The sequence below is a fragment of the Sus scrofa genome, chromosome 2 (assembly GCF_000003025.6).
Source record: "Sus scrofa isolate TJ Tabasco breed Duroc chromosome 2, Sscrofa11.1, whole genome shotgun sequence".
Taxonomy (NCBI): Eukaryota; Metazoa; Chordata; class Mammalia; order Artiodactyla; family Suidae; genus Sus; species Sus scrofa.
The window spans coordinates 126,693,580-126,720,453 of record NC_010444.4 but is presented as its reverse complement, the minus strand read 5'-3'; the positions used below and the strand labels follow the sequence as shown (position 1 = coordinate 126,720,453).

The 26,874-nt window shown below is 42.9% G+C and overlaps 1 protein-coding gene across 5 annotated transcripts in view; it reads right to left on the bottom strand.

Moving 5' to 3' along the window:
* PRDM6 (PR/SET domain 6) overlaps nt 7,991-26,874 on the bottom strand; it is a 107,048-nt gene continuing 88,164 nt past the window's right edge. For 2 of the 5 annotated variants that reach the window (XM_021084683.1, XM_021084684.1), the window contains exons 6-9: nt 25,198-25,540; nt 15,990-16,166; nt 9,034-9,182; nt 8,828-8,921 (exon numbers count right to left, since the gene is read on the bottom strand). In XM_021084683.1, the coding sequence (XP_020940342.1) occupies nt 9,047-9,182; nt 15,990-16,166; nt 25,198-25,540 (656 nt within the window). In that variant the 3' untranslated portion in view covers nt 8,828-8,921; nt 9,034-9,046. Of the gene's footprint in view, nt 8,922-9,033; nt 9,183-9,208; nt 11,855-15,989; nt 16,167-21,317; nt 21,376-25,197; nt 25,541-26,874 lie in introns of those variants that run through there. The other 3 variants (XM_021084685.1, XM_021084686.1, XM_021084687.1) reach the window with 3 other exon arrangements.

Here is a 26,874-nt window from a genome sequence, read left to right as displayed (position 1 = left end):
TAAGAGATAAATCACACAGCTGCCTTTGGCTTTCTGACTAAGAGTTCCATGGCCCTGGACACTGAGAAGGGTCACAGACACAGGTGAACCTCAGAATAAGAGATTTCTGCTCTTCCTGAAGTCTTCTGGAGGCCAGAGACCAAGTATCAAATCTGCTCCACCAAAGAATGGTGGCTAGGTCTCTGCGCATGAGTTTCCTAGAGAGGTAACCCACTTTGGCTTAGCACACAAGCATGAGAGCACAGGAGTGAGGAAAAGAACAGTCTGGAACATACCTGATAAACCACGGGCATAAATTTTCCCAACTTTGCTGATCGCTAATTCTTCAAGCTTTCTCATTCCATTTTCTATCTAATGCTTTCTCCAAAGAGTTTGTGGACTACCTAGTCCCTAAGCTGCATGCTAGACTTGAAAAGTTTGCACTTGGGAAAATGACCAATGTGGAAAGGGCCAATGAGGCTAGAAAGAACCCAAGGGCAGATCAAGTCATCGTAAGAATGTTTCGTTAATCACATATATTTACATTTCTTGACCAATTTTCTCTTAAAAGTATGCCTGTTCTTCATTTAAACACAACCTAATCCTGGTAGATTCTATCATAAAAATACAGCTGCATGCATGATCTCACTGGTTCTTTGTAGTTTTTTAAGATGTGAATTTAGAAAATTAAAAATAATATATAAGCAAATTATTTACCATTCTAATTGGAGGATAATTGTTCTTGTCACATCGGTGGTCTTTGCAGCAAGGGATCCTTACCACCCACAGTGAACTTCTCCTTATTCTCTTGACTGACTGGTTGAAACTTTCCAGACCTCAAAAGGCAAGAACTGAAATTAAGCCTGAACCCTAGCCATTTTATTTGTGGGGAAATTGGAGAAAGACATATTTCTATTTCAATGGGGAATATTTATAGTACATTTTTTAAGTTAGCATATTACGGAAATGCATACGGTCCTCTGAGTATCACACTTCAGTTAACGAACTATAAGCTGGATGCCCTAACCTTGATAAAACACAATTAATTAAGGGACATCAGGTTTCCAAAATAATTTTGCTGATCTGAGCTAAAGTTTTCCTCAATATCTGAGTCACCAACTTAGCATTTGCATTTGTCCCCGGGGAGGCCTCTTTCATAGACTGCCTAGAACTTCCCCAAAGAGAAAATTTTCCCAGTTTTGGCTATTTCATTCTCTCCAAGTTGGTAGAAGTTTGAGTATGTATACTAACTTGCTTGGAAAAGTGAGTCTCGGAGTTCCCATTTTGGCACAGTGGTTAACACATCCGACTAGGAACCATGAGGTTGGGGGTTCGAGCCCTCACCTTGCTCAGTGGGTTAAGGATCTGGCATTTCCCTGAGCTGTGGTGTGGGTCGCAGATTCGGCTCGGATCCTGCATTGCTGTGGCTCTGGTGTAGGCTGGCGGCTACAACTCCGATTAGACCCCTAGCCTGGGAGCCTCCATATGCTGCGGGAGTGGTTTGAGAAAAGGCAAAAAGACAAAAAAAAAAAAAAAAAAAAAAAAAAGTTGAGTCTCCCACGTTGATTTTTAGTATTGGACAATGCTTCAATGGGGACAAACAGGAGTTGGTGGATATGTGGTCTTTTTTTTTTTTTTTTTTTTTTTTTTTGTCTTTTTTGTTGTTGCTATGTCTTGGGCTGCTCCCACGGCATATGGAGGTTCCCAGGCTAGGGGTCGAATCGGAGCTGTAGCCACCGGCCTACGCCAGAGCCACAGCAACGCGGGATCCGAGCTGCGTCTGCAACCTACACCACAGCTCACGGCCGGATCGTTAACCCACTGAGCAAGGGCAGGGACCGAACCCGCAACCTCATGGTTCCTAGTCGGATTCGTTAACCACTGCGCCACGACGGGAACTCCAGATATGTGGTCTTAAATGGCCTCTCCCTCCCACATGTGATGATCACCCACTGTGGCTATAGGACTTTTTTTTTTGCTTTTTAGGGCCGCATTTGCAATATATGGAGGTTCCCGGGCTGGGGTCCAATTGGAACTACACCTGCTGGCCTACGCCACAGCCACAGCCATGCAGGATCTCAGCTGTGTCTGTGACCTACACCACAGCTCACAGCAACACCGGATCCTTAACCCACTGAGCGAGGCCAGGGATCGAACCCGCAACCTCATGGTTCCTAGTCAGACTCATTTCTGCTGCACCATGACGGGAACTCCCCATAGGATTTTTTTAAAACATGAACAAGTTCTGCTCTAGAAAACTATCTCCAAGTTGTTGAAGTTGATAGCAAGGTTGTTTTTAATAGGGAGTGATGCATCAAGTTTTAGAGGAGTGGGGCAGCATCAGGGATGTTCTGCAAGACAAGAAACAGGAAATACCAACTGGAGTCCACCCGGCTTGACTGAAAAACACCTTCATCGTTTTGACCACCATTGTGCCTGTTAGAACCCATATTTGGAAAAATGTAACACGCACTATAGTTTTAGGACCATGGTAAAGAACTGCCCTGTAATTAAATCAGCTCATGAAAAAGTTTTGTAAACTTCCTTTTTGAACACCTCTTACAAAGAGTCTCATCTAGATTGTCTAAGAACTTGAACTAGTTTCTTGAGTACCTCGTGCATATAACTACACTATTACTGTGCCTTTGACAAACCAAACCTATAATGACTCCAGTCTTTCTACTTCAGTGCTTAAACCAACAGCCTAACCACAGAAGCTCATATTCTTAATGGACACAACTCCATAATTACTCCATTGATGCTTGAAAGGTAACTCACTTAGCATTCAGTCAGAACAAAGAAAGAAAACTAGATTTCACTTAGCCTCGTTCAGGATGTGTTTTCACTTGTCAATAGTGTTCAAGCCTAGTTCTTTTTTGGCCAGTGTCCAACCTAACCTGCTTTCCTGACTGTTACCATGGGTCCTAATGGGTATCACACAGTTGAAAGGGTTTTTTCTTTTAATGTGCAATTTTAGTTGCATGCTTAGAAAAACAAAACAATACCTCCCAGCAGCGGGATATTTGAAAATCCTGCTGTCCAGAAGCTTAGCTTTAGCGATAACAAAATCAGCAACTATAGTAGTATATATTTTGAGACTATGGTAGCATTGTTTCTGCAACCACATTTCATAAACAAATCATACTCGGGTTGATTTTAAAAAGCTCTTGCTCTTAAAAAGAGATTGAATAGAGAAATATTTTCCCTTTTAAAAAATGACAGCCATGTGGTTTTAGAGGAGGAAATATGTAAAGCTGTTAAACTAAGATTAAATACACAGGAGAAAAGGATAATGATAGCATCTTTGTTAGGAGGATTAAATTAGATAATCCATATGAAGCAGTTAGAACAGTGCCTGACAGTGATTACACACTATCAACTGCTATCATTATTATCCCCATCAACATGTGAGGGGAAAAGTTCAGATTTTATTTTTCCATTAACATGTATTCAGCAGATTCTTTTGCAATTCGAACAACAATGGTAGCACCTCAATGTAAAGGGCAGACAATTCAATAGTTTTGTCTTTGCCCCATTTTTTTTAATATCTTTTTTTATCACTTTTCATATTGATTTGATGAAACATCTGACATCCATTGCTTAAAAGAATAAACTAAATACATGTCTTAAATGTTACACACAACCGTGGATGACAGGCTAAACATCTGTGGCAAGAGTTCCACAGATAAAGCAGTATTCTTTTCAGTCTGACTCTCTTTGGCCAGTTGTATGTGACAGCTGATTGTTGCGTTTGTAGAATTTAATCTTGAGAAGGCTTGAAATACGTGGCTTTTCCTGGGACTGTTGTTATTTTGTGGTAGTTCAGATAAGTGCTAGTGATAGGAAAAGCCTCAAACTCTTGGCTGGATAAGGACTGAAATATCTAGTCACTTCGTAACATGTCTCCAAACCTCTTCACCTTGAAAGGAACTTGACAAATGAGTGACATTTCTGGAACCTACTGTTTTCCCTTAAAGAAGCATATCTCTGAGTGTCTTTCAGGATTTGGGAACAGGAATTGGTAAAGGCTATGGAAAATAAAATTAAATTCACATCGAGGAGGGAAAATAGAAACTAACTTTTTTGAAAGTGTGTTTACTTAGTTTATTTGTTATCCCTGACCTGGTTTCTGCAGGCGTAGGTCCCCTTAATATGAGAAAGATGGATCTGCTCCTCAATACAGGCTCCTGGGCCCACTCATGGGGATTCCCTGACCCCATGCTGTCATGAAAACACTCTTCTTTGTGAGATGTGCCATGTTCCCCATTTTAAATGACTCAACAGGCCCTTGCATTTGATTTTTTAAATTACTGCAAAACAAAAGAACAGTAATGATGCTACTTCTACAATGAAAAGCAATTAAATATTAGTTTCTTACATGAACAACTCATGGCTAATAATTAGCAATTTGTTTCGCAATGAGGAACCAGGTACCTGGGGCCTTGAAGGCGGTGCCACTGAAGATGAAGAGCCCCCCAGTTTTAGAGCATAAAGAGCTTGAGAGTAAGGTTCAAAAACAAACTTAACCAAACAACTGCAATCTTTCAATCAGTGGTGAATATCCGCTCTGACAGTGCTCTCTGAATCCTGAGGGCGAGTCAGGAGTCTCTGCCTCTGAGAGCACCAAGGCCACAGACTGAGGACAAGGGCTGCATTGCCAAGGCTTGACACTAATGAGGCCACACAGGATCTGCATAGCTCCTACCCTGAGTAACTCCAGCCCTGTCCCCGTGTGTTGCCTTATCACTGGAATGGGCTCATAAAAACCTTAAGATCCAGACCCTAATCCTCGTATCTTGATATTGTTGCTAAGAACCAACAGCTGGGTCGGCCAGCCAAAGACAACCAAGTTGTGTATCTTAATTTGTTTTGAAACTTGCTACCTTCTGGTCCCAGCTGAGTTTACATCTGATTCTTTTAGTTGTAGCAATCTTGGTAACTTCATTGAGACAAGGATCTAAAGGACTAAAATGCCCAGCCACTCACAAGGAGAATATGATTTTCTCACCAACATTCATTTAAATAAAACCACTTACAGCGAACACCTGAAATATGGTCTTTATACGAAGAAAGAGTTTAATAGATACTTGTTGAATAAATGAATGAAACAATGAACTAATCAATGGATGAAAAAATTTGATGAGTTGGTAAATGTTAGTAAATCTTTCTCTATCTCCACTAGGACGAAGTTTTTCCAAAGTACAATACAATAAGTTGTAAACCCTGAAAGGACAGAAAGGTACCACAATTCTTTTCTGTTATACGCAGTTTTCTCTCATATGGCTATACTGGAATGGATGTCCAATAAATATTCACTATTTCAATCAAATTATATAAATTATACAAGATTCCGTTTTATAGCTTTAATTATCCACACACTCTATAAAAGCATATCTCCTCTGAAAAAAGTCATTTTTGAAGATAAAATCCAAAGTGTAAAGCTTATCTTAAAACAACCTGCAATTCCCTGGGGAAAATATTCAGCTTTACCTAAGGTTACTGAGATTTTTCTAGAAATGTGGTGTCTGCACACTCACCTGGAATTATCCCCATTAGCTTAGACTCTTAGCTAGACAAATGATCATGTACCAAAATGGCATGGATTAAAAAAGGAAAATCAGTCCCCATCGATAGAATGGGGCAAAAAAGGACTGCTTCAAGAGCCAAGCACTGCTTCGGCTGTGATAGTCTCCCTTTCTCATCTTAGGTATCATCCCTTGGCCTCAACGATTCAGAAGTTTTCTTATCTTTATACCAGGACCCATTAGGAAGTTGCTAATAAGGAAAGCTGGCAAATCTTTACGACTGCAGTTTCTACCACCCATTTGCGGTGTCCCTAGGGAATATCTGTCTGTTTTAAATAGAAAAGGCTAAAGCAACTGTTGGGAGATTTTGAGAAACCCCTCCCGCAGAACATACTTCAATTAAAAGCATCTGGGACCAGAGGGACTGCAGTACCCGCTTCAGTCCCTAGTCTGTCTGCAGCAGGCTTGTCTTACCCACAGACATCCAAGGCGTGTCGGCTAGCAGCCAACAACAGTTCAGCGATGGGAAAACGCCCCAATTTTCTCTTTGTTGGTAGCAAATAATTTCTGACCATATTTGGTGGGAAAGACACACCCCAAATTTCCCTTACTAATAAAGGAGAAAAAGAGACTTCAGTGAGCAAAGGGCTAGAAGAACCTTTCCATACAGAATTTACTGCCATAGTAACTGGGACGTTGGGATCAGCTGGCAAAGCCATTAGAGTGGCAGAGAGCACTGTTCCGGAGCCTCTGTCCACACTAGGTATCAAGGGCAAAGCCAAGGCTTCTCATATTCACATGGGAGCTCGTGGGCGCTGGGTAGGGTGCACTTCATTCAAACATCAAAATGAGGCAAATGGCAAAACTGTTGTTTTCTGTGATCTTTCTCACAGAAAAAAACATTAGAAACATACAGCTGGCTCCCTTATTTTAAAGAGGACAACCATTTCAACATGAATAAACGGAACAGCTTGCTGGCTCATCTGTACAGTCAACCTGTCATTTTCTTGTAGGTTTCAGGTTAATACAGCTACCTATTCTCTCCACCCCTCCCAGCGGCACACATTTTGGTCAGATGTCTCCAACACTTAGGGCAAGAAGTTAGAAAAGCAGAACACATTCCAGTCTCCTGGAGAAAATATTTTCCATCAGAAACAGTCACACAGCAGCACAGATAGCTTCCTACTTCCACGACAAGGAGAAACGGGGGAGATCTGAAAGACTTCACATTGGGGCACTGGAGTTCAGAATTCACCAAATGACTCTGTGGGAGATAATTTTCTCAAACACAATTAGAGAGGCCCTGTTTTGCTCCATTTTCAGTGTGCCAGAGGAGGGCCAAGGGATGGGAAGAGTGAAATGAAAAGGGAAGGAAGATTGTCTGAGAGCAAATACATGATGCTAGCTGACACTAAACCACGAGCCTCCTTGCCTTTCCACAACGGCTTCAGATATGTGTCTCTCCTACTTCTGTTAAGGGAAGGCAATCCAGGGGGCTAAAAAGACAAGGAGTTCCTTGGAAGACTGTGTCCTGCTCTCAGGTGACCAAGAAATCTACAGACACAGGTTGCTGCTGGTCGGCACGCTACACAGTTCAGTTTCCCACGGGCCATTCAAGGTGGTCTCTGCAATGCTGCTGGGGCTGGCAGCCGAGAGTGCCAGAGGCGTCAGTCTTCCTGAGGTTGGAGCACTGTGTGCAATAGGACCCATCTCAATCATTTTGATTGAACACCGTGGCTGAACTGCCCTAAGGCCAGCTGAAGTTACACACACTTTCCTAGCACTCAAGCGAAGACCAGTGAAATTGTATACATATCTCTTTCTCTTTCAGGGGATCAATGTTGAGAGAAGAACGTTATCAAGGGCCAGAGGGGCTGCGAGGGTAACTCCTCCTGATAAAATGAGCTGTCCTGGGGGCAGTCTGTTCTAACCACAACCCTCTCCGTGGCTCCTCCTCTCAGTGGTCCGTCATCTGGGTTATTTTCACCTATTTTTGCAGAAATGTTCCCCTGAATGCAGAGGGCCTCCCAGGCTTCCCCTGGAGGTACCAGGAAGGGAGTTGAAACTGCCTAGAAGGGTCTTGACAGTGGGGCTCGGCGCCATTTTTGCTCACATATTTGATAGTTTTTTTTTTCCTTTTTTTTTTTTTTTTTGTCTTTTTGTCTTTTCTAGGGCCACACCAGCAGCATATGGAGGTTCCCAGGGAGGGGTCTAATCAGAGCTATAGCTGCCGGCCTACGCCACAGCCACACTAGATCGGGGCCACGTCTGCAACCTACACCACAGCTCATGGCAATGCCGGATCCTTAACCCACTGAGCGAGGCCAGGGATTGAACCCACAACCTCATGGTCCCTAGTCGAATTCGTTTCTGCTGCGCCACGACGGGAACTCCACATACTCGATACTTCCACAGACACAACAAAAAATTACTTGAAGCCTAATACCTTATATTCAGCCTCATACTGAAGAACTTTATTTTCATGGTTTTTTTTTTTTTTTTTAAGCTAAAATGTTATTGAAAACAAAATTTTCTCAACTAGCTGCTTCGGAACAATATACTGTATTATGAAGGGCAGTACATTTAAAATGTTTTGACATCCTGACAGGACACGGTAAGTCCCCATTTTTTTTTCCCCCTTGAATTTTGTATCGGAAGCCATCTTCCACTTCCAGGCTCTTCTGCATCAAGACCAGGCTGCCGAATGGAAGGAGCCGTGAGAAAAGTGCATGAGAAATAAGTGTGGAAAACACAGACATGGACCGCCCGTGGGGCTGGAGGTGGCCTGGACTCAGCGGAGTGCTGGCTCCCGCATCCATGGTCCCCACTGGGCAGCCCCAAGCAGGCCAGGCCGAACCGAAACAGCAGGAAGAAGGGCTGTACAAGGGATCCCCTTGAATCATGCTACTAAAAAAGGTGCAATGAGAAACAAGTCCCTGTGCATTCTCAGTCACAAGTGTGGGCAGAAGAACCCATCCGATTCCTCCCTTTGGTATTAAATAACAGTTTAAAAAAGCTTTTTAGAAACAAAGCAAATACACGGTGGGACTGGAAATGTGAGCCGTCCCAGGTTGGCTGTCCATGGAAATGAGTCTCATCTCTAGTCATAAATAAATAATCTCTCTCCTGGTCTGACTTCCACGCCAGGATCAATATCTCTTAACATCTTACTTATTTTATTACTGCTTTTGGTTTTCTGGGACTGATTGAAAGTTGCTCAGAGGAAATCTTTGGTTTTGCTTAAGTGTCCGTGACATTTAATCATGACTTTCCTTGCAGTTTAATTCCAACCAGTCAATCAGTTAATCCACTTCGATTGATTCTGGGCTCTCGGTTATTGGCTTGCACTCATTGGGCATCCGTTGGTGTCGGCTCAGCTGGGTGGCCTGCGTGAAGCTCCTCTCACACCTCTCGCACCTGGTGGAGGCAAGAGAGAAAATTGAGACCAGGGAGCGGGCCTGCAGGGTGATGGGCTTCCTCTCATCCTGCCTAATCAGAACAGACACTCCAAAGTGGCTTCAGATTTTACCGGCTCAAGAGGTTTAATTGGTGGCTCCTTCCAAGGCTTGAATGCCTGTGATGGGACAAAGCCCGGCTGATGCAGAACAGAGGGATCTGTCAATAGGCAGGGGGAAGGTGATTTCTCCAGAGAGCCCTGTCCTGCTGCAGCTCTGATCACTGTCAGTTCAAATAGATAAAGAACAAAAAGAGATTTTTAGGAGTGAGCCATCAAAGCAGCAGCTTGTCTTCAGTTTTCTGCTCCGTAACCCCAAAGAGAAATTGATGACAAATAGAATTTCACTTGCTGCTAATTTAAAATCAGGAATGCTACTCCCCCCAGCACAGCAGCCAAAGAACCATCATCTCTGAATTTGGAAACCAGAGGAAGCAATACATTAGTTTGCAGTGACTGTGGGGGTTGGGGTGGGGGTTCCTTTTGTGCAAAGGCTAGTTAGAGTATCATAGCCCAACCCAACTCAGGGTTAAAAAAAAAAAGTCTGTGGTGGGATAGGAGACTCAGGAAACCCCCAAATCAACCAATGTGGGTGCACTTCAAGTTCACTTCTCTAGAAGGTATAGCAGAGAGGATATATACGTGGGCCATAGTAAAGGGTTGGTGTGTTTGATAAGGAGAAAAAGGACATCACACTTCAAGAGTCTCTCTTCTCCTTAACTTAAAAAATGTGGCAATCTAAAGACCCACAGCTTAATCCACTTCCACGCAATACACACTGAGTAGCTTGATGACTACGCAATCTTCAAAACACACACACACACACACACACACACACACACACAACCTTAATGGTGGCCTCTGGTTTTTCTGCGGTGGTTGTCATTCCTGGCTGATTGTCCATGATCTCACACACACACACACAGACACACACCACTGCAGCAGCAAACTGGGTGTAGACAGTGACTTCCCTGTTACTATCCTGCTCCTCTGTGCTGCCTGGAGCACTGGCTGAGCACCTGCTAGGGCACAGCACCCACTTCAGCTCTCTCCCTAATGTCCTCTCCTCAAACCTCTGAAAGAACAGACTTTCAGGAGAGCTGCAGACAACTGTTCCTCTTATAAGCAATGCAAACTTAGGTCTCAGGTCCCTGCACTATTGGGGCTGTGGCAAAGCCGTCATTAGAAAGTCCCTGGTGCCCGACTATGTGCCACATGCCCCGTCATCCCGTGGGTGGTTGTCTCTCCGCTGGAGTAAATCCTATACAGTGTCTTTGCCACAGAAGCAACTACCTTTAAAAAAAAAACACATCTGTCTATACTGGGGAGTTTTGCATATTTGTTAATGTTGGGAGGCTGGATCTTGACTACCATGCTTGGATTTTTAAGGGCCTATATGCCAGCTGAAGGTGTCAGCGTGAGGAAGTTGTGTTTCTTTTATTGTCTTTTGGGGAATATTTTTAGCAGCCTGTTCCACTGTTAAAAACTGCACTGTGATCTTGACAAATGTATAATGTCAGCTTTAATGTATCAGACCTATCAGCTCAATGAAAATAACTCAGAAGTATTGATCAGCTAATGATTTTTGGTGTATTCATTAACGTCCATGGGCAGCTCATCCCCTTTCTGGGGCTCCTGAAGTGCTGATGACATGCTAGCAAACTGCTGATTGTTTATTAGAAAACTGATTAGTTACTGGATTAGTGTGTCAAAATATACTACCTTTCACTGCTTGACAAACTTTCAAATTATTATATTCCTTTTTTTTTTTTTAATTTTGAAGCTCCAGAATCAATTTCAGAGCAAGCAGAAGAGTTTGAACAATTATAAGGAATAACTGAGTTACCTGTGTCAGGCTTTTGCACCTCTGCTCTTGTGCATTAGAATACAAAGAATTCATAGGTTGGAAGTCTAGTGCCTCCTATAAAGCAAATGCTTATGTCTGTATGTAATATTTAAACATTCAGATTTGGCAGAGACAGTAAGAGGGGAGTTAAGATTTTGCTCATGTGTTTGCCTAAATGCCTCATGGATATTTATACACTCATGGAACCATTTGTCGTCATAGTTAGAAAATTCACTAAGTCTATAGGGCTCCTGAGATCATCCCTGAAAAATCATCTCTTGTGCCATCTGTTCACCAAGTGGGAGTAAAAACATATACAGATGTGTATAAAATTACTCTAATTTAGATCCTTTTCCTAGGAATTTCCCCTTGTTGGGGAAAGTGGGCTACTACAAATAATACCTGCGTGTGTTGGTAATTATAAGAATACAATTTGTAGAATTAAGGAAATACAGAGAATTTGATGGAAGATATTTTAATAAGGGGGAAAAATCCCCATTTTCTGTTCTTCATCTTTAAGTTTAGGGGAAAAAAAAAAAAACCCTTCACAAATCATTTTCAGTGCTTAATGGAACTCATCAGAAAGGCAAAATTAAGGCAAATACTTATATTCTGGCAAGTCAGGGCAGGACTTCAGCTGGGTTGGCATTTAATTAGCCCTGAACTACAATCCCAGACAAGTGGCTGGGCCTGGGCATCTCTGAGCCTGGATTTCATGGGGGTTAGCAGAGAGAGAGGGAGAGAGAGAGAGATGGGGGTGGGGGAGGGAGAGAGAGAGAGAGAGAGAGAGGGAGAGAGAGAGAGAGAGAAAGAAAGAAAGAGAGAGGTGGGTAATGGTCCGGGAGCCAAAAGCTGCCCTGGCACACAAGGTCTTCATGGAGCTGACATCACAGCCTCGAAGGGAACCATCATCCGAATAGTTCAGCAATGAGAAAGTCCCCAACTTGCTACCAGTGTGGGCACCCTCATCAGCCTTGAGTGCCTTTAAGATTTGAGATCATTCTCTAATTAACGGCGACTAGCATACAGAGGGAGCTTCACAACTGCTGCCTGAAAGTGACAGAGACACAAAACGATGTCAAATTCTTTTACACAGAAGACCCACAGGAAGCTTGCTTTCTGTTCCTCTATGGTCTGACACCAAACACTTCTTGAATTAAACCAAGCTGCTTTGTATTGATGAAGTGCTCAGTGCATGCTTAGTAATGTGCTTTTTAAAAGTTAGCTTTGACTATGCCTAGATCTTGTTAAAATATTTGACGCTCTTTGGAATATCCTTTGATGCTATTTATACTAAGCCAAATTGTCTTTACTTAAGGCAAAAGCATAGTGATGAGTATTTCCCTGGCTCTCAAGGAAGGTGAAGAAAAGAAGCTCTCCTATGGAAAGTCTGGTTTTCCCAGGCACAGAAGCCAGGCATCAAGCGGCTCACGCGGATCCTGAGCGGAGCAGCCTCCCTGAAATCCTGAGAGATTATGTTCAGTAACAGAGAAATTTTCAGCATAAAGAGTAAGCTGGAGACTGACAACTTCCTAACCACCCTCCTTCTTTCCTCTTTTCAATGAAGTTCATGGCAACTGCTGTGAGATAACATGACGCCTTGTTTTTGTTGCTTGTTCTCCATGACTTCGTCTCACAGTGCCAACTGATAGGACACGCTTCCATATGATCCTCTGATATGCTGCTTTTCCTAGGAGCTCCTCCGCCTTACAAATTCTTAGTCCGAAGCCCAGGTTAGCTGTGGACAAGCCTGCCATCCCCCTAGAGCTTGGGGGAATGGAGTCACTCGGTAGGATTTCAGCCCATCAGACTGTGAGGCAAAGCCTGGAACGAAACTCTGATCTCTTAACGCCAGATCTTCTCCAGCTTTCCTGTATGGAAACAATCTGGATCTGCCTTGAAAAACCATTTCTCAGCAGACGATTTTAGAAGCTGGAAAGGGCTTTCCCCTGTTGTGGCCTCGTCCTTGGGAATCCTGTCAAGGCCTCCCAGGTCCCGGGTGGGCAATTTGGGGACTGCGTCATTTGGGGCATCTATTTGGAAGCTGCCCAAGGAGTACAGCTGAGGGTTGTGCGTCTTTGCAAGATTTCTTTTCTTTCTTTGCAACATTGCATAAGCCAGTACCCATCAGATGAAGTAGTAAAATTAACTGTGGTGGCAAAATCCACTTTATTGACTAAATGGCAACAAACTTTTTTTTTTTTTGAACGTTTGTTTTATAAGCTTGTAAAAAGATATCTTCATGATATTTACAAATGTCCATGGGATGGATATCCATGAGCTATTTGGAAGATCCCCCAAATTCCCTTGGGATAGTTCAATCCTGAACGATTTAGTTGTATACACTGAAGGATTTAGCTTTCCATTTTGTAAAAGATGTTTAAATCTTGCGCTTATAAAAGAGGCGTACACCCAGTTCTTTTCTGGCAGTATGTATTTGATAAGTTAAAAAAAGAAACCCTACAGCATGTGGCTATCTTAATACGAGAAGAAGCAGGAGGAACTAAAACATGTATAAGGAATCTAATACAACCAACTCTGGTGAGTCCTTGTTTGTTTTTCATATGAAATTAGGCTATGGTGCCCCCAAATACTTAGAGAACGGAAAAACATATAAGCACTACAGCCCTTCAAATATTAATCTGCATTAGAATTAAGTTAAAATGGCATCTCTATTGGAAACATGACAAAAACAGGATGTTAAAGAAAAAAATGGAGTGGAGTCAACGAGGTTACACTTAAGTAACACCTTAACATTAATAGAAATCTATGCCCCATTTTGACCCTGAAACCTCTTCAATTAATTACTAAAATCTATTTACACAGCAACAAGATAAAAATCAATCTGATTGCTGGCACTGTGTCTGTCTGGCTATCCTCTCTAATATAAGGGGTCAGGAGGATCTTCCGACCTTCTGCGTCTCTGCTTTTGAAAACTTCTCTCCCTCAAAGACACAAGAAATGTATCATTGTCACCTTCTACATGCAGAGCAGTGGTGAAGCCAGAATCAGCGAGGGCCTGGGGGCGATGACCAAGTGTACTGTGCAAGACACAAATACTTGCAGTAGGGAACTCTAGGACTGTGCTAACTCAACTGGCCCTTAGGGTGGATTTGAACAAGGGGGTCCCTTTGGGCTATGGCAGCCCCAGAGCACACAGATTGGCTCACACAGTGCAAGTTCAACTTTAGACCCCATTCATTTCCCTCATCCAGATGCCTTTATGCAGTGAAAAGCCACACCCATTGACAAAAAGTAAAGTCTCAAATTATTAATACATATCATAAATTAAACCACAGTGGAAAATGGTTAAAAATAATGAATAACGGTAACTAATTCATGGGGAGGTGGGTGAAGATGACAGCCTTTTATGAGCTTGGCCCTCCGCCCACAGATGCCGGGCAGATGGCACCCAGGCCAGCAGGACTCTGCTTCCCTGAGCCTGAGCCCGGCCTCAGGCTGAGCACTGTGGTGACCTCGTGCCACAGCAGATCCAAAAAGAAAATCATGGATAATGAGACTATGGGAAGACACCTCGGTTGAGATCAAGCAAAAGGATTCACCTGCTTCCTGAATCATTTCCTTTCTTTTTTTTTAAATTTAATTTTATTTTTATTTTTTTCATTTTATTTTTTTTTTGCCATTTCTTGGGCCACTCCCGCGGCATATGGAGGTTCCCAGGCTAGGGGTCCAATCGGAGCTGTAGCTGCCAGCCTACGCCAGAGCCACAGCAACGTGGGATCCGAGCTGCGTCTGCGACCTACAGCATAGCTCACGGCAATGCCAGATCGTTAACCCACTGAGCAAGGACAGGGATCGAACCCGCAACCTCATGGTTCCTAGTCGGATTCGTTAACCACTGCGCCACGACGGGAACTCCTCATTTCCTTTCTTGCTCAATCTTATCTTATGGAAGGTAAATAGGCTGTATATCTGCACTCTTTCAATGTTCCTGCTTAACCAGGGAAAGCCATTATGCCAAATGAGCAAAGAAAGATATAAGAGGGTTGAACAAAACAGAGTCTATCACACAAATAGTAAAAACTGTTCTAAGATGATCAATGGGTCCCTCACACTGGTTCATACCCCAAGCCTCTCCATGCCCCAAGTGGGCTACCAGAAAGCCTCCTTCCCTTTGTATGCCTGGAAAACTCCTACTTATGCTTCAAAACATATCTTAAACATCGTTTCCTCCAGACAGCATTGATTACTCCACTTCCCTATGCTACCCTGGAAACATTGTATATACAGGTCTTATTGTTTTTCACTTTTGCACCTTTCACCCTATGTGGTAACATTTGTTTACTAATGGGGCTTCCCTATAAAGTGTGAGGTCATCAAAGCCTGGGAGATTGAGTCTCATTCACCTTTGCATCTCTTGTGCTTAGTACCAAAGAAGGTGCTCAATAAATATTTGCTGAATGAATGAACACACATACTCATGCATGAATGAATGAGTGGATGAATGAACAGGCCATCTTGCAGGATTCAGATGTCCACTCTTTTCAGGACTGTGCTTTATCTAGAAACGTCTCCTGCTCAAGTGCCCTTACGTTGCCCAAGCCCTTGGAATTCAGTTCTACCTGTTCCCATTTTCCCTGAAGCCTCAAGAACTCAGATATATCCTTTGTTGGTTATGTTTTTCTTTTTTTCACCAGCATGGTAAGCTTGAGATCCAAAAGGCACACTGAAGAGCCGCCAGATGGCTGCTATCACAGATTCCAACTTCCTTAACACACAGGAAAGAGGAGGAATGGTTCCGAAAGGATTCATAGTTTCCAAGCAAATGATTACCCAGCTGTCCTTGCTGATGACCACAGGACTTGCTGATGGCCACAGATGGCACTCTGTGTGGCTCCTAGCTCACATTCTAGAAGCACAGCTGCTCAGAAACTAGAAAGAATCTTACAATTACTTACTCCTCCTTCCTTATTTTACCCATGAGAAAACAGACCCAAAAAGCACGTCTCCTGTCCACAGTCGCACCGCCCCAGACAGGATCCGTGTATAGGTTTTCCTGCCTTCCTGTTCCCAATGTCCACTCAACAAATAGGTCCTTTTGCAGCCTGGATGCTGACTTTCTCTCCACTCGCTGGCTGAGCCAGGCAGCACTGGGCCACCTCCTCAGCCGGCTCTCAGGAAGGGCTAAGACAAAAGAGAGGATGCCGTGCGAGCCACTACTTACTTGAAGGGCTTTTCTCCAGTGTGGGTTCGGATGTGGTTGTTGAGGGTGGTGGCGCCGGCAAAGGCACGACCACAGTAGCCGCATTTGAAAGGCCGGTCACTGGAGTGCGTGACCACGTGGTTCCTCAGTTCTGAAGGTTGGGAAAAGGACTGGGAGCAGTGGCCGCACTGGTAAGGTCTGAAACACAGGAAGAGACTGCCTGGTCATTATGTCCGAGGTTAGCAAGTCGGTGGAAGTCAGTATCGTGAGGCGAGGGCCACTATGTCCTGGTGACGTGCTCTCCGTTTTTGAAACAAAGCATCGCGCTCGGGCCACTGGGTTCCCGTTACTGTACTTGTTGGCAGAGGAGCACAATTCGCAAAGCTGCTGAGACACATTAATTCCCAAACGAATACTCCTTTCCGGGATTCACCAACCCATTTCAAGAACCCCTAGCTCTTGTTTTTATCCCCACCCGCAGGGCAACTATGCGAGCGGGGAGCGTACAGAGACTTGATTCAACAGAATGTTACAGGAGAAAATATGTAATTGTCTCTCGTAATTCTATGGCACTTTACCTTTTCAAAGTGCTTTAAAATCAATTATCTAGTTTAATCTTTACAATAATCCTCTCGGGGCAAGCAGTTGTTATTATCTCTGGCAGTTCAGAAAACTGAGGATAAACTGTCCTCAAAGGAAATAAGCTCTTGAGGCCAAGGTCATTCTAGGGTGATTGGCCCTTAATCTAAGTTCCAGGTAAACATGCCGGCAGGCCAGCCAACTGCAGGGGTGTTATAGCAGACATGAGACTGTCCTGGGGTCTGTCTGTAGCGCACCCCCAACTTGGGATCATCTGACGGTGCATACATGAACACAGGGGTGCAGCCAACTTTGATTCGCCCTCTCTCCCCACCCCCAACCCCACCTAACATGTATCCACTGGGTCTTTTTCGTGAACTGCAGCTCCCCACTTTAATCTGGCAGCAAGCAATGATTTATAGCGGCACAGACATGACGAGATGTCATTATGCAGATGGAGGACCGGGAGGCAAAAGAGAATGGAAGGAAGTGGTGACAAATACCTGATAATTAGCAAGATTATCAGAGAACATTCTTTGCAGCTCATGAGAAGGAAATCAATTTTTGGTTTTCATAAAACAGATTAAAATTCTGTCTTCTCTACAGAAGTTCTTCTGCTTATGGAAGCAGAATCTGGTGAGTGATATAAAACCTGGGGAGTTTTCCCTATTCGAGGCTATTTCATATCACTCCTTGACAGGGCTCTAATTTGTTTATCAACATTTTTGTTAAGAAAATGAATCATCTGTCATGAGCGATATTAAAAATCTCAGGAAGCCCTGGTTTGTGGCCCAGGCATTTCTGGCTGTGTTCAGAAAGCCAGTGGCAAAAGCAGACGGAATGGCTCTACCTTTAACAAATGCATAAGCTCCAATGAGCAGACACCAGAATGAAGGGCCAGGAGACAATGGTGACCAAGCATGTACAACAATTCAATTAAGTACAAAATAAAGTGTACCCTCTCATTTGTCAAGTGAAGTGCTTAATTGTGGCTATTTGCCTCAGCGAACACAAATACTATTATTTTACCAGGCTTCAGCACACTGAGCACTGATTGTAGAATTTTTTAGCTTGATTAATAGTCCAGGATTGGTCAATAACTCAATACTATACAATTTTAATTACTTACATTTAGAAATCTATCTAACTGCTCTCAAACAAGTTTCAAGGAAATATATAAGACGCCTTGGCAAGGAGTTTATCAATCCTGACAAACTGCACAGGCATTTTATTACAATTATAAAATAATTCTTTGAGGTCTTTGAAGCCATTCGCATTGTACGTAGATGAAAATGTCCTTTTGCCAAATTGTTCTTTGTAATAACTGTTAACCTTAAAGGACTCCTCAAGAAATCATTCTCTCAGGGGTGAACTTTTCTAATGTTATTGAAGATTATACACATATATTAATATATGCTAGATTCACTGACAATTGATTTTTCTAATAGTGAAGGACCATTAACATTTATTAGCCTCTGGTTATCTATTTTTAATAGCTATCACAATAAACAATAAGTCACTAAATAAAACCAATTCATCTTTTCTTTTTTTTTCTAACTCTGCTGTCAAAAGTTGGGGTGATTTATTTCCTATAGTCAGAAGTCATTCCATCCTTTTTATGCTAATAACCACAGTGGCAAAGATGTACATGTAGAAGAGGAGAAACGACCACAGAGAGGCTTGTGGTGAATTCTTACATCAAGGTAAAACCAATGAAAGACAAAGAGGATTCTACCACGTCACCCAGGCCAGCTCCCACCTGAGAGGCAACTGCTAGGTATCCAGTGACCAATGGCAGAGATGTCAAAACTTGGCAAGATTCAGCTGACTCAATGGAAGGACCTTGAATGGGGGAGAGGGGAGTCCTGCTTCAGCTTCAAACTCAAGTCAACTGTGGGACTTGACAAGCCACCCAACTTCCCTCACTGTTCATCTTTTCATCTCTCTGATAAACAGGATGGACTAACCTAGACGCCCCTTCTCATCCCATCATGTTCTGCTCCTGCTTTCAGATCATCAACAAATGTGTGCCACCTAAGACACAGCCTCACAGGAGACAGCACCAGGGATGGGACCTTCATCTTCCACTGTGTGTGCCAGCCAGTGCCCTGTACGGAGAGCCTACCATGGTCTTGGGTGTCTCTTCAAGTTCATGAGAATATGAACCGTTTAAACTTACTTGGTAAACAGTTGAGTATTCAGAGCAACAAGAAAATCTGGTACCGAAACATAGGACCAAACCTTACTTGAGTTGATCTCAACCCCCCCCCAATGATATCCCTTCAATTCTGAGGTACCTTGAAGAACAAGATTTTAGACTATATGGTCATATTCACCTTTGCAGAAACTGATTTAGTATAGAATTTAGAACTAAAATGTATCCTCTACTTGCCACTCTAATAACAGATTGTCTCTCTCAGCCTGGAAATGTATGGAAAATTGACCCTCAGGAAATATAAACAAGATCCTTCTTTGCATTTTCAATGTCTCCTAAAAATGAAGAAAAGGAAATGATCAAAAAGTAATTTTTAACATTGGATGAATCTGAGGGTATCATCTAAGGATATAAGAATATATTCAAGACAGAATGAAACATTCAAGCCCAAGAGCAGGACTTTCACAACACACCATCAACACTACAGAATCCCAGACATCGAGACTTCCTTGGGAACAAACGGCCCTAGGAGTTAAGACTCTGTGCACCTGTTTCTATTGGCACACCCTGCATCCTCATCTCTCAGTTTCCAGTTGAAGGGCCTTATGGAACAGAATCAGTTACCATGTCTCAGCTCTTTATTCCGATGACTAATGTTCCCACAACTTTTCAAGGTCTGGTCAACATAGGCAACATAGGCATTGGGTAGGTGGTTGGGAAGTACCCACAACTGGGTGTAAGTTAGGCTCAAGGATGTATTTATTGTACAACATACGGACTATAGCCAATATGTTGTAATAACTTTTGTAAATGGGAAGTCACTTTTTTTTTTTTTTTTTTTTTGCTTTTTAGGGTCACACCCATGGCATATGGAAGTTCCCAGGCTAGAGGTCGAATCATAGTTAGAGTCGCCAGCTTATGTCACAGCCACAGCAACGTGGGATCTGAGCCATGTCTGCAACCTACACCACAGCTCACAGAAATGCCGGATCCCCAACCCACTAATTGAGGCCAGAGATGGAACCCACATCTTCAAGGACACTAATCAGATTCGTTTCTGCTGCGCCATAATGTAACTTCTGGGAAGTCACCTTTTTAAGAGCATATAAAAAAAGACTCACAGAATAACAGGTAAAGTTTGAAGAGTTCTACAAATACTAAAGGGATTTTTTTAAAAAGTGAAAATAAAATAAAATACCATCATCAACAACAACAAAAATGTAAGACTTCATTTATTAAACTCTTGGATACAATCAATTTCAACCCCCGAGCTCCAATGTGTCAGACCAGAAGTTGCAGGGGAGGACTAGCATTGGCAAGGGCTGTTCTTTGCAGGATCACAGGCCATTGATTGACTAAATGGGAATCTCCTTTCTAAAGCACTTTGATTCTCTCTAGCTCATCACACACATATAGCATTGTATCATTCTCACAAATGCAATGAGCATGCCTCACAAGGTGATAACATCTCATAACCAGAAAAAGCTTTCGACTTTTTTTTTTTTTAAACCTGACTTGAAACATCTAGCAGTGCCGTTCAATGAAGAAATCTTCTATATTTATACCAACCCACGTGAGGACCACTAGCCACAGGTGATTACTGAGCACTGGAAACGTGACTAGGATGACTGAGAAAGCAAAGTATCACTTTACTTAATTCTGATTAACTGAAATTTAAATAGCCTCGTGTGGCTTGTTCCAACATAGTAATATCAAACTTCGTGAAAAACTAGAGGGTGCTCTGTCTTCAACAATGACATACCTAAAAAATCAACAGACAAAGCCTGAGTTGATTTAGTTAGCACACATCAATGCTGGTACATTTTTAAGCAGATAGAAAGCAGCAAGACAATTTTTGTAATTCCCCTGGCATTCTCTGCAACCGGCGGCAACTCTGCCAAAGACGACTCGAGGAAAATGTGCAATTCATTTGCTCTGAGTCTGTAATTGGTTTGGTGTACACAAAGGAAAAGGATGAAACATTTAACAAAATTAAGTGTGGTTTGGTTTAAAATATTATTAATCCTTCTTTGATTTTGCTTTCATAGCATGAAAGCCTCTGGGACAAAAGTTGATCAGTGGGGCCCACGTTCTCTCCTTGCTCCCCGCGCACATCTCCCATCTCCTGGGACTTCAAACGGGGCACTACTTAGGTCACTGCTGGCTGTGTGGAGTGAGAAAAGAACTGAGCTCTACGTGCGGAGAGAAAGACCTCAGGAAAGCAGCAAGAGGACGGAGCCAAAACATCTGGAGAACATAGAAAGCTAGAAAGAAGATAACCCTCCACACTTGGGAGGGGGAAACTGTCGGACCCAAGAATACGGATACGTTTCCAAAGAAACTATTACAGTGATGGATTGGCTCCAGGCTCCTCCCACCAAATAGCTCCTTCGAGAGTCATCTTCCCCTCTGGTACCACCGTGTCCACTTATAAACAAGGGTATGTAAAACACACATGCGAGGAGCTGACAGTGTGCCCATGAGGGCTAACGGCAAACTTTTCCCAGGCGGCACAATCAAGTACGAAAGCCAAAGGATGCAAAATCAAGATAAGCATTATAAAGACACTGCACAGAAAATAAAACAAACACATTCATCAGAAAATTATGCACCGTGATTGAAGGATTTGCTTACCCCTTTCTGGAGCCCCCCCAATGGGACTGTTGAGAGTTTCTGTAGTGGAAAAACAGAAGAGAAAAGGGATTTCTAATTCCTGGTTCAAGTACAAGTCAGTCAAGCTGCCCTAGACTAGGTAACAAGCTTATGCCAAACCTCAAAAGTTTATGGAAGACCGTAAATAAAATCTAGGTTGAGCTAGATTCCAACACCTTCTTCCCTTTGAGTTCACTCAGGAAAAAAATAAAGTCAGTAGCCTGAGAAAAAGGAAGAAGAAAGTTTGGGGGGTTTTTATGTTTAATATTAACAGAACAAAATGAAGAAATAATTCCATAGCTCCTGGACCCTCAAATGGATGTATTTTTATCGTTAATGCTAATTCATACTTTGCTGGGTCAAAGTGACTTTTTTTTCTGCATTCGATGTAAATAACACAGCAGTGAAAAATAGTAATGCTGGCAATAGTGGGTATTCTCAGACCTCTTTCCTTTATATCAAGGCATAGACTTCCTGATGGTCCCTCACATGAAAAAGCTCACAAATAAAGACACACAGAGTCTCTTTGATGAAAGTTCAAATGTCTTGGGTTTCATGGCCAAATATGCAGTCCGTTGAGTGAAAAACCTTTTGGACCTACGATTCAGGGGCCTGTTTCAAATTTGGAGGTGTTTGAAACTCTAACCTGTTTATTTTCCGACTTTGTCTTCTGTGTCTCCCTTTCTTGCCTCTAGTTCTAGCAAGATTTTCCTATCAAAATAAAAGTGTTTGAGTTTTTCAAACAGAAGGGAAATGGTTTCTGACGGGCAGGTTCTAAGCTTTTTCATTGTATGTGGCTAAAGGGGCACACACTGCCAAAGACTGAAAGCCAGCTGATTTATGGAGTCCATCACCAAAGAAAAGATGTATATTCAGCAGTTGTAAAAGTCTTCACATGGATAAGAAGAGAAAAGATGCCAAATTTTAAAACCATGAGCAAAGTGATGTTCCATTTTAGTTCTGTATATTTCTCCTCTTTAGCAATTCACCCGTGTAGTTGAGAACTGGGAGACTATCTTCAGCTTTCAACCTTGCTGACACCAGGAAAGCATGCTATAGCTCATGCTATAGAGCAACCAGACAGAACCTATATGCTAAAAGCAAATTACACGTCTCAATGACGCTAGTGGGTCACAGAGACTGGGCAATCTATTTCTCTTATCCCCAGTAATCAACTCAGATGTGACAGAGTAATTCAAGCATCTCCCCATTGTTAGTAAGAAACATTGTACTTGATTACTTTGCCTAGAAAGGGGGTCATATTGGAGCTGCAGCTGCTGGCCTACGCCACAGCCAGCTGCAGCAGCACCAGATCAGAGCCTCATCTGTGACCCACACCACACTCATGGCAACGCCAGATCCCTGACCCACTGAGCAAGGCCAGGGATCGAACCCAAATCCTCACAGATACTAGTGGGATTCTTAACCCACTGAACCACAAAGGGAACTCCATAAGTCGTAATTCTTAATTTTAACTTATTTATGAAGGTGACCACTTCTCAAGTCTTCCCCAACAAAGCCTAGGGAAGGGAGAAGGAGGAACCCACTGCTTGAATAATTTGATCCCACTCTGGCGATCTACCTAAATATCAAGCACAACACCTCACCTCATCTGGGAAGGCCTGGCTGAACTGCATCTGGGCATATGCATCAAATAAGCCCATCAGGGCCCAGTACAGGACGGGTGTCTCAAGTCACTTGAATTTTTGCCAGGAACTCTAGATTAGCTCGGAATCAGCAAGGACCTAACAGTCTCTGCTGGAAGTGTTATTTTGTACATTTAAATTTTCTAATTTGTCACACACTTTTCTGACAGGTTACAGAGATGTATTACAAATTCTGACTCTGATTTGACAGAACAGACTTCACAAGGACTTAAACCATAATACACATATGGTTTTCTAAGGGTAACTGGGGTCAGCAAAATAGTCTGTTTTGCCAGCTTCCTATGTACCATGACATATTTTCATTGTTTTATGTGACATTCAGCATGAAATCATATCATACTCAAGACTAAGCTAAGAGTTCCAGTATCCATAAACTTTCAACTATCATTTCATCTTATTTTATATGTTCCGTTATTATGACAATGAACCTGTGCAAATAACACAGTTTATTCAATTTAATTTTATTTAGTTTAATATCTAAACTAACTCAATTTAAAAAGCATATTTATAAGAAAAAGATTTTAATGCATTTGGGGGGGGGGGGCTACACCTGCAGCATACAGAAGTTCCTGGGCCAGAGACTGAACCCACACCACAGCACAGCAACCCAAGCCACAGCAGTGACAATGCGGATCCTTAGCCTGCTGTACCACCAGGGAATATCATAATTCTTTTTTTTAGTATATATTAAAAAAAAATCACTAAAATATCCTGGAAACATTGGATAGATATATTTTGAGGCTATCTGTGTACTTCCAAGGAAGGTAAACTTTAAAAAAAAAAAATCCTTTTGGAATAACAAAAACATTTTCAAAACTGTTGTGTCCCCTCTAAGGCTAATACTACTAAGAGGTGCAGAAGTCTGTTGATAATTTCACCCAGGGGCTCTTCTAGTGAAAGTAAAGATGTTAAAGACACAGCTGCCTTAACGGCTCTAATACAAATGTTTCAACATTAATGAGTTACACCAGTGCTGGATCTCAAGCAAGTGGTTTCCACAACAGCACACACACACTCAAAAAACATACACACACACACGCGTAATGTGTGCATGTACCCTAAAATAGATCATTATTATTTCAAAAAAGATCTACCCCCTCTCTACCACACTTCATCCTCTCTGCCTGCCTGGGTTCAAGCACACTGCTGTATCCTGCCGAGCTGGGAGGGGAAAGCTGGGTATATATTATAAAGGCAAGGAGAGCTGAGTGTCTTAAGGTTAATGAATGGCCAAATTAAAGAAAATAATTCAGGAGTCCTGCTTCCGAGTCTCCCCGCCTGCTTCCAAAAATCACTTTCTGCTTTTATATTCAAAATAGTCTCAGACATTTTGGATTTAATCAGATTTTCATAACACGTGAAGGAGAGATAAAACACCATCCTTTCTTACTGAATTAATTTGATTTTTGTCTTTTGCGCTCCCAGCTATCAAGACTGTCGAATAAACCAGTTTTGATTCATAAATAATAGTTCCATTATATCTACTGTGCCACTCGTCAGAGTACCTGAAATTTTAATTCACTTGTTCAGCTAAATTTCATCCTCAGTTCATGGCCATAAAATTCTTTATTGACAAACTTTCAAACCAACTTTGACTCTGAGGTATCTAGTCAACATTTTTCTTCTGTGTGGATATTAGTTTATTGAATAAGTGGCATCTGTTTTCCTCCACATCACCAGCAGAGTAGGTATTTCCTTTTGACAGCTTTGCAGGATTTATGGGTTTGCATGCTCTGAAGAAAAATAGTACTAAGCAAAAAATTCCAATTCATTACCTCTTAGTACTTAATTAAGTTCATACCCACGGCACACTGGAGGTGAACCCTGAAACGACTGTGACAGCAGCAGAGCGGCCAGCTATATTATCTTTGGAAGACAGAGAGGATTCTAATCATCCTGACCTCATTTTTCCAACTATGATATTCATAAAAGTGGCTTCTATTTTGCTTCCCTTTAGACCTGGCCAGAGCTGTTCAGAAAGTGACAGCCAACTCCTCTTCGCAGGCACGGTTCGTGCAGCCCATTGAGACAACAAAGGCAAAGAAGAACCTGGCATGACTCTCTCACCTTCCAGAACCTCTCATCACAGGACTTGCCCCCCAAGGAGGCAACTGGAAGGCCAGTAGGGCGTCTCATCAGCAAACCCACCCCCTAAGCAGTGAGAGGGGGAGCTTACCTGTCAGGGTTCTGTGTGCACACGTGCATCTGTAAGAGGATCCGCTGCGTGAAAGTCTTAAAGCACTGCCCGCATTTCCAGAGATGCCAGTCACTGAACTCGGAGTGGAGCTGGCTGGTGGAGGTCGGGCTCGCCAGGACTCGCTGGTTTTTCACGTTGATCTGGTTAAATCCTGATTCGATGGGCCCAGACTTATCCAGGAGGGAGAAGTTCCTGCTGCATGGAGTCTGTGGGAAGACGACGGAGCGCTGCTGGGTGGCGGGGGAGAGTTTGCTGCTCTTGTTGAAGGGCTGCAGGGCGTCCTGTCTGCACATGGCTTCCATGACGGTTGAGGGGACATTTACTGGGAGAACAGCAAGAGTTTGAGAAGATTAAGTCTTAAGAGCTCTTCAAATAAGCATGCTAACACATGCTTCTAAAACAATTCCTCTAAGCCAACATATGAATAATTGGTTTTTCTGGACTCAGAATGAACATAATAGCAGACAATTTGATTTCAGGGGGAAAACACTGTTGGCACAAACAAACTAATTGAATGCCTATTTATTTAAGCAACTATTATCTGCTCAAGATTTTTCACACATGGCCTTTGCCCTCACAGAGTTCACTTTGGACTTGAGATGTAGAGACTCCCTAAAGAGGCTTCACACTACACACTAGATTTGAGGGGGTTCAGATGGAAGGCACAGCAAGAGACAGGGAAGAAGGAGGGGTGGGCTCTCCGGAGAGGGTGGCCTTGAGCAGTGCAGACAAGGTAGATTCAGGCCTTCCACCAGACCTTGCCTGCACAAAACAGGGTTTTCAAGAAAAACTGGCTCGAGAGATGAAGGCAACCATATGAAAGACGCCTGGAGACAGAAGTCTGGCCCGCTGGTGGGATGGTGAGGGAATCAGGCTGACCGAGCACAGCATGGGTTTTCGGCACTGTGGGAATAGAGGGGTGGGGGGTAGACCTCAGAGGCCTTTAATGTCCAAATACATAAATAAACAAAAGACTCGAGGCCTAAGAAATAGACACTGACTATTTCTGAGCAGAGGAATAGCAAGAAAAAAGAATCCGTGTTCAGAGAGGGCTTGAGTGAGGCCTGATTTACAGACTGGGTGCAGGGGAGACAGTAAGAGAGGCAGGCAAAAGAGTACACAGTCACGGAGGATGGTGCTGGCAACTCGGGCTTTGGAATCAGAAAGATCTATGTTCCAACAGTGACTGAGGATGCGAGTTTGATCCCTGGCTTGGCTCAGTGGGTTAAGGATCCAGCACTGCTGTAAGCTGTGGCGTAGGTCACAGACACGGCTCAAATCCTGAGTTGCTGTGGCTGTGGTTCAGGCCAGCAGCTGCAGCTCTGATTCGACCCCTAGCCTGGGAACGTCCATATGCCACAGTGTGGCTCTTTAAAAAAGCAGAAAAAATAATCCCGGCTCTGGTTTTTATCAGCGTGGTGATTTTAGGCAAGTAATGCACTCTCTCGATTTCCCCATCTATAAAATGGGACAATGGAAGCATAATCTCAAAGTAACAGCAGTATGGTTGAGTGGTTGAGATGGCCCAGATTTTTAACCCCACTCTTTACAGCCATCCTTGGCGCCCAAAGGGTTTGGTTCCAGAACCCTCACAAATACTCAAATCTGCAGATGCTTAAATCCCTTATATAAAATGGCACAGTATCTGCATATAAT